The 16,319-nt window shown below is 42.5% G+C and overlaps 1 protein-coding gene across 1 annotated transcript in view; it reads left to right on the forward strand.

Annotated features, from left to right (window-relative positions):
• The window catches only part of KDM1B (lysine demethylase 1B), a 173,600-nt gene that overhangs the window by 21,552 nt on the left and 135,729 nt on the right, over positions 1–16,319 (forward strand). Inside the window, 3 exon segments of the mRNA XM_030211446.1 lie at positions 1,576–1,700; positions 15,129–15,218; positions 16,030–16,141. Coding sequence (XP_030067306.1) covers positions 1,576–1,700; positions 15,129–15,218; positions 16,030–16,141 — 327 coding nt within the window.

The following is a 16,319-nucleotide window of genomic DNA, read 5'->3' on the forward strand; positions in this document are numbered from 1 at the left end:
TGATGACCAGGAAGGAAAAATTATTTCGTACTTGATAATTTTCTTTCCTTTAGTTACATTAGATGAATCCAGAGTTCCCCTTGGTAATGAGGATTGTGCCTGTCATTTTCATTCTGTTTCGCTTGTTGCTGCTTTTGATTATTTTGGATTGTTATAATTCATTTGTAGGTCCTCATTTCTATGAGGAGGGAGAAATGTTTGAGATGTTTGGATAATTGTTTCTCCTACTTTATTATGAGAAATGCTGACTGTCCAAGCAGCATACCATCTTATGTCACAGGGTTCAGTTCAGTACTCTCTAACTCCACCTGCTGTTAGATGGTCATAACCTGCAAGTGTCTGGATTTGTGACTAAAGCATATACTAGACTTCTTTGACTTCTGGTGGTTTTCTTTTGGGAATCTGTGCCTAATATCACCGTTTCTGTGAAGAAATAAGGTTTGGGGGGCATCTCTGCCAAGGCTTGGGTCTAGGCCAGTTGGTGCCCTGAGTGAAAACGGTAATACTGGTTTGAGGATATAAATGAAAGGGGTCTGACTGTTAAGTTCCTTATGGAAATATTCATGCACATCTACCCAAATAGACAAATGGCTGGCAGGCAGACTAGATGGTAATGGACCATTATTTTTTTTTTTTTAATTTATCTGCCATTATTCACTATATTACTGTGAAGTTGGTGCTATTTCTTACCCCTTTGGTGTTGACAGTTGTGGCACATTAACCCCTTCTTTGGGATGCCAGTGGCTCTAGCACAACCTCCTCTTATCTCTCTTGTCTTCTACTCTGCATCTCTTTCCTGATCCATACCCCCACCCAACATTATCCCCATCAAGTCCCCCTGTCCACATGATTTGGAAAGATATGGGCCAGGTGGTAGTAACATGATAGTGTCCCCTTGTGCATGACACATCCCAAAATGTTTACTTTGATAATTGCAGGATATTGTACTGCACCTTGAACACAATGGATCTCACCAGTATGACCCCCTTACTTGCTGTCAGAATAACAATTTCCTGTTTATAGTTCTACCATTTGATGAACAACTAGAAAAAAGTTATCTCAATACAATTATAAGACCATGATTTACAACAATATTCCCATAAATACAGAGAACACACATGATTGTGAATTATCAGGTCAATTTTTGTAACAACAGAACTTACCCGATCCCACACCCCTCAGGGACTTATTATCACTGTCTGGTGAAGAGAGAGTCCTCATTCCAAAGTACTGGAAATTCAGGACACTACTGTAAACTGGTGTGAGAGTGTTCTAAAAAGGTTCTCAGATCATCTGAAAGATAGTCCTTTCACTGTGTTCAAATCTTGAATCCCAAGGTACCCCATAGTTAGCAAAGTTTTTGTAGACTGTTGTGCACCACATTGAGCCTGCCCAAGGGTGGGAATATTGTGGGATATAAAAGCTGTAAAATAATAAATAAAAATAAATTTATAATTTAAGAACACCATTGCGGTATATTTGGGGTGTCTTGTGTGAGCCAGTTGAGCAAGAAAGATTTTTTGGCCATTAAGATAGCTCAGCCTTTTAAAAAATTGTAACGATCTTATCTGTTAGGTAAAAAAGAAGGCCACTGACTCGATGGAGGAGGAGGATGAACCCTCTGAAAAGAAGTACAGGAAGTGTGAGAAAGCTGGTTGCACAGCCACATGTCCTGTGTGCTTTGCTAGTGCTGCCGAAAGGTTGGTGTGCTTCTGTCTTTAGCAAACCCTGAAAGTTGTGATTGTGTTTAGGATGATTTTATTTTTAGGAATGAAGTTGTGTGTGTCCTCTAACTGTATAGAAATTGATCACATTTTGAGTATGACACTGGGAAGTTTGACATGTTTTTTATTTATTTTGAAAATAACAATAATTAAACAATCCTCTTGTACAGAAGAGTACCATAAAAGAACGTACAAAAAAATATAAAAACGTATACAAAATGCAATATTGGGGAGAAAAGTCAATATAGATCATTAGCATGAAAATAATAACATTTCCATTCTATAGCAGCTACTCTGACGTGTTTTAATTAGGACTGCATTTCAATGAAAAATTTTAATTGCAATTAATTGCACTATTAGAACAATATCAGAGGCAAGCAGAGATATACAGTCCAACATCTTTCCTTCTTTCTGTCCCCCCCCCCCCCCCCCCCCACGAGTCTAGCATCACACACTCTGCTCCCCTGCCCTCCATTTGTACTTTCCAAATTGCTCAGAGAGCAGCATCAATGTCTATACACTGCCTGCTTCGGAGTAGAGACTTGCACGGGAATGGGTTCGCAAGAATCCTGTGGGGACAGAAGCAATTCTGCAGGGTTCCCGTGGGAATACAGAAGCCATTCCTGCGGGGTTCCTGTGGGGATGGAAATGATTCCTGCGAGGTTCCCATGGAAGTGTATGCTGCACTTGTGCCAGCCTCTCATTTACCGAGTACCAAGTTCTTTGAGTGCTGTCTCCTCCTCTTCCTCCTCCTTGCTTTAACAGCACAGATGCAGAAAGTCTCCATTAAGGTGGTGGTAGAGACACAAATGGTGACGGAATTCAAAAAGACATGGGATGAACACAGAGGATCTCTAATTAGAAAATGGAAGTTATAAAAAAACCTATACTTAAATGGCTGCATGTGTGTGGATGTGTTGAGTCACGCTTAGATGGTGACTTCGGCTGTGGTGAACTAGGGCCAATATTGGGCAGACTTGTATGGTCTGTGTCTCATATATGGCAATCTGGTTTAGGATGGGTTGGAAAGGGTTTAGACAGCAAATTTAGTGACTGGAACATGAGGACAGTGCTGGACAGACTTTTATGGTCTTTTTCCCGCAAATGAGAAGAGAAATAGGTTGGAGTGGGCTTCTATGACAACTCCAGCAGTTGGAACATAAGGATAGAGATAGGCGGACTTCTATGGTCTATGTTCCAGAAACGCCAAAGAAAGACCATAATCATGTATATAATATCACTTTCATTGTTGACTTAATTATGAATTGACTAGTAAAAAAGGCCTGTTTCTGACACAAATGAAACGGGCACTAGCAAGATTTTTTCCTCGGAGTGTGTATGTTTGAGAGAGTGTGTGTGAGACTGTGTGAGAGAGAGTGAGACTGGGTGCGAGTGTGTCTGTGAGAGTGTGTGTGTGAGAATGAGAGTGTGTTCGAGTGCGTATGTGAGACACAATGAGTGTGAGAGAGTGTGTTTCACACAGATACAGTGTGTGTGAGACAGAGAGAGGGAGAGTATGTGTGCGATACATAGACTCTCTGTGAGACCGAGAGAGTGTATGAGACCCCTCTCCCCCCCCTTCCTCCCTTTCCCCCTTCCCCCCACACAATAGTAGTGTAATAAGATCTTCCATTATGTAGCTTCCCACTGTTCCAAGATAGTTGTGCCCATCAACCAGCGGGTGCAGGTAAAGAACTGACAACTGCACTGAGACATCTCTCTTGGCATCCAGTCCAGCTTTTTCTACCTCCAGAAGGTGGATGAACACGCTTTTCATCCTCTGGTTTTGAGTGCGCTGCTTCTGGTCCAGTTGGTCACCTGGTCCCCAATTGAGCTTTGCAGATGGCTTGAGTCTGCAGAGTCATATCTGGAGGTCTGTGATGCCCCGTGAATTTACTTCTTCCCTCCCTTCACCTCTCCCCTGTTTCCTGTGGAGTTCTACTTTTCCAGCACAACAAAACAAGGAGAAGGAAAGAGGTTTGCTGGAGAGCGTGGTACAGAGTATCAGTCCTGAGCGTGAGCCTTTCTCATCTGGGGTAAGACTTGTGGAGAGACTGAGCTTGGGGGGAGCAGCTGGCAATGGTAAGTCTGTGAAAAGTTTGACTTACAACTGCTTGGAGGGGCTGCAAGTTCTGCTTGGTGCAGGGGAGGGATCCTGATTCGCTATGTGGGACACATTGTGCTGCCCTGGTGATAGTCGAGGTGAATGACGACTCCCGCAAGGCAGTTAATTGGTGTTCCCACTGTGGGACCCACTGGCCAGTGCTGGGGCATTGCAGTGTGTGCAAGCCAGGAATCCCATGGGAGGAAATCCCATGGTCGAAACAGTCGACAGCAGCACATCTTCGGATTCAGCGCAGAATCTGAATATGCTGGGGTCTTTGGGCTCTCCAGAAAGGCCAGATTGTGAGCCTTCTAGGGACAGAGAAAGTACCTGCATATAATGTGTACAGTGCTGCATATGTCTAGTAGCACTATAGAAATGATTAGTAGTAGTAGTTGTTTCTGGTGGAGGTGGAAGCCCCAGTCTGAGTTTTCTCCGACTATTCAATGGCGGTGACTTATATCAACAAGCAAGGCGGGAACCACAGCCATCTGATGGCAGATGCAGCTTCCCTTATGAGTTGGGCGAAGAGAAATCTTCTCTGCTTGTTGGCGGCTCACTTTCTGGGTCCTTGAATGTGGAGGCAGACTTTCTGAGCAGGCATTCCTTGGACCCAGGAGAATGGGAAATATTCAGCCCAGGTTTTCAGCTGGTAATGGACTGATGGTTTTCTCCCTTCTGGACTTGATGGTGATGAAAAGGAATGCCAAAGTAACCAAATTCTTCAGTTTTTGGGAAGAGCCATGCTCGATGGGGATCAATACCCTACTGTAGCTCTGGCCAGAGATACTTCTACTGTATGTCTTCTCTCTTTTGCCCATGGTAGGCCGTGTGTTGAGAAGGATCACATTGCACTGGGGTCGAATAATTCTCGTAGCCCCGTATTGGCCACGGAGGCCATGGTACATGGACTTAATTTGACTGCTGGACAGGAGTCCTACCCATCTTCCACAGGTACATGGTCCACTGAGGCAAGGTCCAGTGATCATGGAGGATCTGTGCCCCTTTGGTCTTACGGCTTGGCCATTTGAAAAGGCTCGGTTGAGATGAAAAGGTTATTGTGATTCGGTCATTGCTACCTTGCTTCATGCTCGGAAATGCTTTACATCCATGTCGTGCAAGGGTTTGGAAGACGTTTGAGGACTGGTGTTCTGAGTGCAGACTTTCTCCCTTCTCTGCTCAGATTGCGCACATCCTAGGTTTTCAAAAAGGATTGGCGTTTAAAAGTTCAGGTTGCGGCTTTGGCCTGTTTCAGAGGCCGACTACAGAAGACGTCTATTGTGGCTCCCCCGGATATTGTTCAGTTCTTGCGGGGAGCGGGCCATTTGCATGCTTTCTTTTGTATGCCTTTACCGGAGTGGAACCTTAATTTAGTTCTTCGGGTTTTTCAGACACCTCCTTTTGAGCCACTCTGGAAGGCCTCCTTGAAAGATCTTACACTAAAGATAGTGTGCTTGGTGGCTCTTGTGTTGGCATTTAGGGTTTTGAAGTGTCAGGCTCTCTTTTGTTGGAATACCTTTCTTCGTTTTTCGGAGGCAAGGGTCTCCCTGCGCAGAATTCTTTCCTTTCTTCCTTCTGAAAGTGGTAGCAGCATTTCATATCAACTAGTCTGTGGAGTTTTCGTCCTTTTGTTGAGAGGGTGAAGAGGTTCAGTATTCTTCCTTGAAGCTTTTCCATAAATTCTCATTAGATATCTGGAAGTCACAAATAAGTTTCAGGCCTTGCGGGCTCGAGGCATACAGAGGCATCCTGTGCAGAGACTACCTTACTGTCTCTGGTGGATATTTCCAAGGTGGCGACATGGTCGTCGCTACATACCTTTGCCAAGCAGTATAGGGTGGAAGTTGCTGTTCTCTCAGAAGCCAATTTTGTGGCTTTGGTCCTCGGGGCAGCGGAACCAGGATTCCACCCACTCTAGGGATTGCTTTTGAACATCCTACAGGCTCTGGAATAGTGAGAAGCTACGTAGTGGAAGGAGAAATTAGATCCTACATGATAATTTTTTTTCCGTTAGTCCTTCCCACTATTCCAGAGGCCTGCTTGAGGTTTCTGAGATGTTTAGTCTGTGTGAAGTAATGGATCCATTAATGACTTTCACCTTGCATGGTGTTTCCTGCCTATGTCTCTCTCTTTTTTTTTTTTTTTTTTTTTTCCTCTACAAGTTGTCCAGAGATTAGATGTCCACACACATTTGCTTGTCTGGTTAGTGTTAGGTTAGCGAACTGTTTAAGGTTGTTGTGTTTGTTTTGATTTTCCCCTTACTGCTTGCGTATGTAAATATTGAGGAACTGGACTGGATGCCAAGAGAGATGTGTCCCAGCTCAGTTTTCAGTTCTCAATCTCCACCTGCTGGTTGATAGTCACGACTGTACTACAGGATCTGGAATAGTGGGAAGCACTAATGAAAAGAAAATTCAGGTAAGACTTAATTTCTCCTTTTTTTTTTTCATCTACTTGTGTAAATTTTGTCTGCGCAATAAGTGGCACTGCTACTGAGGAAAATTCATCAAAGTCAGAGAAATATGGCAGAAACTTTTATCTCTAGGTCACCAATCAAGACCCTGCATGTGTTAGTAGCGACCAAACCATTTATTTATTAGTTTGTTTATGTGGACATTTGTTGCATTGCCAAATCATCAGCATGTAAAGGTAGTTTACAAAAATTCTGAGAGCAATGGAATAATAGACAAAACAAACAAAGTCCTTAAAAAAGAAGGGTAGGTATAGCATGGCACACTGTAGCCAAAAATAACAAATGACAAGATAGAACAGGGAATAAGAGGAAAATTAAAAATTCACAAAAATTACAGAAAAACCACAATCAAATAATCTTAAATATCCCATCAGGAAAAAATTACTCAAAAGCCTAGCCAAAAAGCCAGGCTTTTAATGTACTACCTAGGGGCATCAAGATTCCTTTGGTTCCTGCACATTTTTGTGTGGGTTTTTTTTTGGTTTTGTTTTGTTAATTTCAAGAGAGGTATAATAGGGCATAATTTGAAAGCATACAACAAATATTATGTAACATCTAGCCACCATTATAAAAATATCTCAAAGTTGGCCCAAACAATTTCAGAACTGAGGAAAACCTCTCTTTTAAGATTTTATAAACAGAAAGGAAAACAAAGAAAAATTAAGGTTGAACATAAATGCAATTCTATAAGGGAGAAAAGAGGTACCTCACAAGTCTCCAAAATGTAGACACTTTAACACCAACGAAATACTATAAGTGGTCAAAGTTTATCTTTTAAATGTCCCTAAATCTTAGTCCAGGCGCAGATTAAGAAGGCCAAGAGGGAGTATGAAAAAAAGATAGCATTAGAGGCAAAAAAACATAGTAAAAATTTTTTTCGGTATATTAAAAGCAGGAAGCCGGCAAAAGAATCGGTTGGGCCGCTGGATGACCGAGGGGTAAAAGGGGCGATCAAGGAAGACAAAGACGTAGCGGAGAGACTGAATGAATTCTTTGCTTCGGTCTTCACCGAGAAAGATTTGGGTGGGATACCGGTGTCGGAAATGGTATTTCAAGCGGACGAGTCGGAGAAACTTACTGACTTCACTGTAAACCTGGAGGATGTAATGGGGCAGTTCAGCAAACTGAAGAGTAGCAAATCTCCTGGACCGGATGGTATTCATCCTAGAGTACTGATAGAATTGAAAAACGAGCTTGCGGAGCTACTGCTAGTGATATGCAACTTATCCTTAAAATCGAGCGTGGTACCGGAAGATTGGAGGGTGGCCAATGTAACGCCCATTTTTAAAAAAGGCTCCAGGAGAGATCCGGGAAATTATAGACCGGTGAGTCTGACGTCGGTGCCGGGGAAAATGGTAGAGGCTATTATCAAAAACAAAATTACAGAGCACATCCGAGGACATGGATTACTGAGACCAAGTCAGCATGGCTTTTGTGTGGGGAAATCTTGCCTGACCAATTTACTTCAATTCTTTGAAGGAGTGAACAAACATGTGGACAAAGGGGAGTCGGTTGATATTGTGTATCTGGATTTTCAAAAGGCGTTTGACAAGGTACCTCATGAAAGGCTACAGAGGAAATTGGAGGGTCATGGGATAGGAGGAAATGTCCTATTGTGGATTAAAAACTGGTTGAAGGATAGGAAACAGAGAGTGGGGTTAAATGGGCAGTATTCACAATGGAGAAGGGTAGTTAGTGGGGTTCCTCAGGGGTCCATGCTAGGACCGCTGCTTTTTAATATATTTATAAATGATTTAGAGATGGGAGTAACTAGCGAGGTAATTAAATTTGCTGATGACACAAAGTTATTCAAAGTCGTTAAATCGCGACAGGATTGTGAAAAATTACAAGAGGACCTTACGAGACTGGGAGACTGGGCGGCTAAATGGCAGATGATGTTTAATGTGAGCAAGTGCAAGGTGACGCATGTGGGAAAAAAGAACCCGAATTATAGCTACGTCATGCAAGGTTCCACGTTAGGAGTTACGGACCAAGAAAGGGATCTGGGTGTCGTCGTCGATAACACACTGAAACCTTCTGCTCAGTGTGCTGTTGCGGCTAAGAAAGCGAATAGAATGTTGGGTATTATCAGGAAAGGTATGGAAAACAGGTGTGAGGATGTTATAATGCTGTTGTATCGCTCCATGGTGCGACCGCACCTTGAGTATTGTGTTCAATTTTGGTCACCGCATCTCAAGAAAGATATAGTAGAATTGGAAAAGGTGCAGCGAAGGGCGACTAAAATGATAGCGGGGATGGGACGACTTCCCTATGAAGAAAGACTAAGGAGGCTAGGGCTTTGTAGCTTGTAGAAGAGACGGCTGAGGGGAGACATGATAGAGGTATATAAAATAATGAGTGGAGTGGAACAGGTGGATGTGAAGCGTCTGTTCACGGTTTCCAAAAATACTAGGACTAGGGGGCATGCGATGAAACTACAGTGTAGTAAATTTAAAACAAATCGGAGAAAATTTTTCTTCACCCAACGTGTAATTAAACTCTGGAATTCGTTGCCGGAGAAAGTGGTGAAGGCGGTTAGCTTAGCAGAGTTTAAAAAGGGGTTGGACGGTTTCCTAAAGGACAAGTCCATAAACCGCTACTAAACGGACTTGGAAAACTCCAAAATTCCAGGAATAACATGTATAGAATGTTTGTACGTTTGGGAAGCTTGCCAGGTGCCCTTGGCCTGGATTGGCCGCTGTCGTGGACAGGATGCTGGGCTCGATGGACCCTTGGTCTTTTCCCAGTATGGCATTACTTATGTACTTTGTCAGAGATTTCTGGTGAACCCCTGTAAGGTATTCCATTTCGTAAATAAATCTCAATTTGTGCAGCCACTTTTTTGCACAGAGGGTACTCCAGGATCCTTCTGAGAAGCTGCAACAACCAATCTGGCAACATTGAAGCAGAAATGCATTAATTCAGAATGAGCAATAAGGTAACCTGGAATTGCCTTATTCAATGAAAAGATACTGGGATCCCATGGAACCAGTAACCCAGTAAGCAGTTTAAGCTGAAATTGAATACTTCTCCAAAAAGCCTGTGTTTAGAGACAACTCCACCAGATATGGATCATGGACACTACACTAGAACAGCCTTTCCAACTATTAGGAGAGACTGTAGGTTACCATTTGTGTAATTTATTTGGAATTAGATACTATCAGTACATAATTTTTACATGGTTTTCTTGAATATGGGTAGACACAGCTAGCTTAGGCAACAAGGCCTCAATGGCCAGCCATTCAGCTTCATTGTATTCTGTACCAATATCCACTCCTCCACCCTCCAGTTTGGTCTTTTGCACATGCCCAGGTGGGTTAGATTCTATTTGCCATCTATAAAGAGCTGTTCTCAAATATTTAGTATTATGAAAATCTTCACTAATGTGTTCCAGATAGACTGACCAGAGATGTTACTTACCTTGAAGGTCTTTACATGTCAAGAGATGCTTTAATTGCATGCAAGCATTCCTGTGAGAGGAAGGGAGTTGATAAATACAAGCCAGCACCTCAAAGGTCATCAATGTACAGTTACCATGTAAGTCACCCCAGACTGATAGTCCCTTAGAGGCATATTTTCAAAGCACTTTGGGAGGCTAAGTTCCATAGGTTTCTATGGAACTTTGGGAGGCTAAGTGCTTTGAAAATGAGCTTGTATGTGTCCCAGAGCTTAAAAACAGAAGAGGTAAGTCCATGGAGAAATAATAGATTGTAACATATTGGGGTGAATCTAGATGACTGAAAGTCAGTCTCCCTGCTCATAAAGCCCCATTGATGGAGCACATATAAGCTAATAGCACTCGTATTGGGAGACACTTTTCTGTAGCACTTCAGGAGCCAGAGAAAATGTCTCAAAGGCGTATCCCCTGCCAAAGTTTGCTTGATAGTCAACCACAACATGTGAGATTGTCACTGACACTATTATATGGCAGCCCTCACCTGTGCTGCTCTGTAGTTACATTGGGAACCCCCAGTCCCTGAACCTCTCTACTCCTATAGAGAACTTCCTTGGAAAATCTAGGATTCCTATCAAACCACGTAAAGCGACAAAAATCAGATTCTATAGTTTGAAGGTATTTCCTGGGCATTGCCATGGGCAAGACCTGAAAAACAGATAATAATTCATGGTGGCGCCATCATCTCGAGGATAGTAACTCTACTGAACCAAGTAAGATTCTATCCCTTCTATCTGCAGAGATCCTCCCTGAGAGATTTACAACATTTAGGATAGCTCGTAGCAAAGAGATCAGATGGCCTAATAGTAAGAAAAATCCCGAAATACTTCACTCCCCTCAACCCATTGAAAAGGAAAGGTTTCTGCACAGTTTTAATGGACAGGTGGTCACGTTAATGAAATCCACTAGCATAATTTGACTATAATAGGCTGGCCATTGGCAGTCATGTCTGGTAGACAGAAGACTGTATGCACAGAGAGACTGAATTGCTCTCTTGTCCTTTAAAGTGCTGTCCCTAAAGAAGGGGTGGGACACATTGACAGGAAAGTATGTAGAAGCTTGAACTGCAGTTGCCCCTGATACAGTTGTGCCATGTATAAATGGAGGATTTGATTTCCGTATGATCATTACAGCACTTTTCCTGAAGTTCACTGCAAACTAAGCCACTCCTTCCCCTCACAAATACATTTTAGTGACAAATCATAACAAAATTGAAGGATGTGTTTTCTGGCTGAGTGTAGTTCTAGGCTTTGAGGATTTCCTATCCAGTATGATGGTGGTGTGCTGCTGTTAGCAGGTAAAAGGGTTCATTTACTTAGCAGCACTGTTAAATGTGGTAACTGTTTTGCACTCACCAAGTGGGCTCGAGCTATTATTGCAGCATATTTAACTATTAGTATGTGCTAATTCTCATGTTAAGCAGCTGAAGTGGGAAATGCTATCTGGCGATATGAAATGGGTGGCTACTGTGTCTTACAGTTATTGGAGATAACGTTACCATGTGTTAACTGTTAATATGCAGAGAATGCAGAGCCATTAGCTACACCTTTACAGGTGATATTAACTTCGTGATATGTTATCTGATGTGCTGTTAAGGTGTGGTAGTAGCTTTCTGCATTGACTGCCTGGCAGCCATCCCAGAAACACCAGGATTCTCCTGAAGTTTTTATCATGTTTGAATTTTGAAGTTATCATATGGTAACTACAAATAATTACTGCACTTTGGTGCAGTAGAGGTCCAAAGGAATAAGAGTTTGAGGCAAGCAGGATTCCAGGGCAGTATAACCGGTAGAGCTCAGCAGTAGGGATCCTATAGCTCCTGTACAGAATGAGTATGTTCTGGATTTGTTTGTGAAAGGTCATTAGTGAAAACTTGTAGCATGTGACCTCTCCCTTGTAAATTAGATGCAATGTTTTCTTTTCCTTCCCACTGACCTTTTATTAATCATGTACAGTGGACCTTTATGATACACGCACACGTTAAGAGCTGCTTCCTTAAGGCACATGAGAGAAGTAAAAAAATCCCTGAATAGCATGGTCATGGTTATTTCTTCTCATCTTCTTTAAGGAAGCAGAGGACTATCTATGAGGAAAGGCTAAAGATGTTAGGGCTCTTCAACTTGGAGAAGAGATAGCTGAGGGGATTTGTGATAGAGGTCTGTAAAATCCTGAGTGGAGTGTAATAGGTAGTTTTATTTTTTGGAAAGAGTAAAGAAGCAATTCACAAGAATGAAGGTGTACACAATGAAGCTACTAAGTAGTAAATTTAAAACAAATTGGAGAAAACATTTCTTTACTTACATGTAATTAAACTCTGGGAGAATGTGGTGAAAGAAGTTGGCTTAGCAGGATTTAAAAAAACGTTTGGATAAGGTCCTAAAAGAAATTTCCAAAAGCTATAAGATGGACTTGGGAAAATCAACTACTTAGTCCTGAGCCAAGCAGCGTAAAATCTGTTTTACTCTTTTTGGATCTTTCCAAGTACTTGTGACCTGGATGGGCCATTGCTGGAAACAGGATACTAGGCTTGATGGACCTTCAGTTTGTCTTGGGGGCAGTTTCTCTAAGTGGGTTAGTGTTGCACATACCATGATAAGAATGAACCTCACTCGTAAGCCAGGGCATGTGGAGTATGATCTCAGTCTGTCCAATTTACTTCTAACACTCGCCATAGTACTTGCATTGTGCCACAGAGAGCTTCTTTCTGGAATTCATAAGATGTAACATGTATAGGCAGCTTATTCAAGTGCAGTGTACCACTATGGCGATAAGCATATCTAGCATTATGGTGTTCCTGACCAAGGGGCTGATGCACAGAGCTTACTGTGCTAGCAACATCCGATTTAGACTGGTTCTAGCTGGTTTAGCATTCACATTATTCAGTGAATAATGCACAAAGGGGTTCTGCATTGATCTTACCATTCGCGGTAGCAGCTAATGATAATCCTATGCAAATGTATTACATCGAGCTGATTACTATTAAAATGAGCATTCCAAGCGATGCATAGAAAGGAACACCTTCCTTTAACATGCAGACTTTTATGGGAGGTCTGGAGCTGTTGTAGTATGACAGTGACTTCTGGGCAGAGCAGTCTGTTATCATTTGTGTGTTAAATATGCTATGTGCGTGTGTTCAGTGCATAACAGCAGTGTGAAAAAGTTGTCACGGAACAAAAAAAAAAAAGGCAGAAGCATGTAGTGGAGTTGCGTCTATGGCACTTGCAGCTGGAAAAAAGCTACACACGGCTTTCATATATTTACATATGAGCAACAAACCCCCATGAGAGTGAAAGTTGTTTGTGGAATCCCATGGCATTTTTCTGGTGGATGTGTATGACACAGGCCTAGGATAATGGCTATGACGCGGTTATAGCTTTTCTTTTTCTTGGGCATGCGTATAGCATTGACAATTAGGAAGTTACTGTTCTACGCATGCACTAGTTGCTTTCCCTACCGAGTTGCTTGCTGAAATTGCATGCAGCTCATTTGCATGCAAATTCCTTTGAGCATTGCTCGCTATTTCAAAATCGGTAACTTCAACTGCAGATCTAAACACATACAAATCCCCCCCACCCATATTTTATTTATCCAGACTGCCAAAAACAAGCATGTTCACAATTAAAGCAATGATACAATTATTTGTTTTTTTTGTGTTGTCACAGTTCCCATCCCCTCAGTAAGATCCCTTCCCTCCTCCTTAACCCAACTTGAATAACAATGCAAGGACTTCAATCGTGGTGATGAATCAAGAAATAAACAGTTATTTCTGTATGAAGGATTTTGTTATTATATCTCGCCATCGCATATAGGGCGTCCATATTTTTTGAGAACTGTAAAAGGTGTCTACGTTTTTTTAGCTGTGAGCTTAGGCATAAGACAACAATAATCCACTTTGCTGAAAGCCACAGTTGGTACTGTAGTTTGTTTCCAATGTTTTGCCACCAAAATCCGAGCCACTGATGCCAACAAACAGAGAACGATTGGTAAAGTATGACTAGAATCACTTCAGTACAGTGGAACGAATCTCCACCTTTATACATCAAATTAGGGCCGCCAAGAGGGGGGGGTGCAGAATTCCCTGGGCCCGGCACCTGCCTCTCTCCTGCTCCTGTCAGGACCCGGGTGATTGCATTAACGCGATAACCCAGTCCTGGCACACAGAAGCAGAAGAGAGACAGACCCCAGTGTCGGGCCCCTCCCCCTCGGAGGCTGGGGAGGAGCAGACGCAGTGATGCAGGAAGGTAGGGGGTGGCGGTGGCCTGAGCGAGTGAGGGGCGGTGGCTGTGTACCGAGTGGGAGGGGGCGGTGCTGTGGCTGCCCTGCCCTGGGCCTGGCTCTGTCTCTCGAAGGCCCTGCATCAAATTAAGCAGTTTTGAATGGAAGACAGTGTAAACCGCCTCAACTCGTGCATAAAAGAAGTGGCATATCAAGCTAATAAATGATATGATAAACGAACCACTCAAATCAAACTGAAGCCACAGAGTGTTATCACCTTGATACCCCATTACCTGCACCTCATCTACTACTGAGCACAAGAGAGACTTGGTACTATGATGATGTCTGTAACCTGATTTTTCTGTGCAATATTTGTTTCTTATTCACAAAATCAGTCAGTTGTTCAAGGGTGTACACCGTGCCATTCCCAGCCATTCTGCCCCATAATTACTGGCCCCATGAGCATGTTCAAAGGGCTAGCACTTGCGTGCTCCTGCCAGCATAGCTGTTTTTGTGGGGCAGTGAGGTTAGCAGCATGTATGGCACTGGAAGAAAACTGGAAAACAACAAAGCAGATCAGTGGTACGTGTAAACAAATTTTATTAATAAAATATACTGCCTGACACAGACCGTGTTTCGTCTGTCGGGCAGTATATTTTATTAATAACATTTGTTTACATTTACCACTGATCTACTTCGTCGTTTTCCACCTTGGAGTTTGCGGATCGTTTGCCTTGCTGTTTTCTTGGACCCTCACTGGAGGAAAACTGTGCAGGTGTGTGCACAAGCATCTTTGAGGGAACATTGCTATCGAGCTCTCAAAGAATGAAAGAATCAGGAAAAAGTGGTTCTTTATCATTGTTTAACTCCCGGCTGATCTACTAGGGGGAGGGGAAGGGGGTTGTTATTGCTGATTTTTAGGTTGGCCATCAACTTCCTTGACTGATCTGCTCCTGAGTACTGTTTAAATAATGATGATTTAGGGCAGCATAATGCCTCAGACATACAAAGTTGTGCATACTTGTTTACATGGGATAATGGCAGGGTTCACCAATAATCTCCCTGCTGCCTTTCATTCTTGCACCTATAGCAGAGATGCTTTTGCAGATCAGTTCTTTAAATGTGTCATCCTGTGTTGAAATTCTCTGTTCACTTTAGGTGCGCTAAAAACGGTTACACATCTAGGTGGTATCATCTCTCCTGTGGGGAGCATTTCTGCAATGAGTGCTTCGATCATTATTATCGCAGGTAGGTTGGTTTTTGGGTCATTCACTGGTTCTTTTTGGCATGCAAAAATGAAATAAAATGTTTCTGGGACACATGGCCCAAGTTTTCTCTGCACCACAGAGCTACAGAAGTATGCGGGAATTATTGAGCTAAGATCTTAGTCCCTTTCATTGGTAGTTCAGCCACTTCTCCTACATGCTCTCAACCCAGTCCTCGGGGACACACTCAGCCAGTTAGGTTTTTAGGATATCCATGATAAATATGCTTGAGATAAATTTGCATGCTCTGCCTCCACTGTGTGCAAATTTATCTCATTCATATCCCATTGTGGATATCTTTAAAATCAGACTGGCCTAGTGTGACCCGAGGACTAAGTTGAGAACCCCTACTCTAAACTGCTTGACAGGGACCTGGGGATTGTGAGTGGCTGTTTGCTCATTGAAGGAATAATGTAGATTGATTGGACTCCCTGCTGGAACGGCATTCTATTGGATGTTTTTTGTAATTGTACCTTATGTTTTTGTGATTCGCTCTTTAATTTTATGTATGTATATTTGTACTCCGCCCTGGATAAGGATGGACTAGAAACAATAAATTCAAATTTCTTCTGCTTTCTCTGCCTCATATGAGAGATGAAAGTTCACTCTACCTAAGCAAGATACTTGATTGTTTCCAGTAACGTGTTCGCTACTGAATTTGTTTAATAGGCCTGCTTTTGTAATGCAGGGAAAGTGGAGTGCTTTTAAAATTCAAGGGGCTCTCCAGTGTGTGGTATGGAGTGAATAGAAACCATCTCATTCTTTGACCATTGATTTGTTCTTTTATCTTTTAGTCATAAAGATGGTTATGAGAAATATGCATCCTGGAAAAGAATTTGGACCGGTAATGGTAAAAGTGAGCCTAGTCCGAAAGCTTTCATGGCAGATCAGCAGCTTCCTTACTGGGTAAGGATTCCAGCGTTAGAGCAGTCAGAGTTTGCAGTTTAGCTCTGTAGCTTTTAAGAATTTAGTGGAAATGTCAGTTCACCGTTTCAGACTAATTTGGAGGTTGTCATAATGGTTCCATTTGTAAGACTGTTAGATTGAAGTCATGTTGCAAAGATATGAAGAACTGGCCAGATAT

The sequence above is a fragment of the Microcaecilia unicolor genome, chromosome 1 (genome assembly GCF_901765095.1).
Source record: "Microcaecilia unicolor chromosome 1, aMicUni1.1, whole genome shotgun sequence".
Taxonomy (NCBI): domain Eukaryota; kingdom Metazoa; phylum Chordata; class Amphibia; order Gymnophiona; family Siphonopidae; genus Microcaecilia; species Microcaecilia unicolor.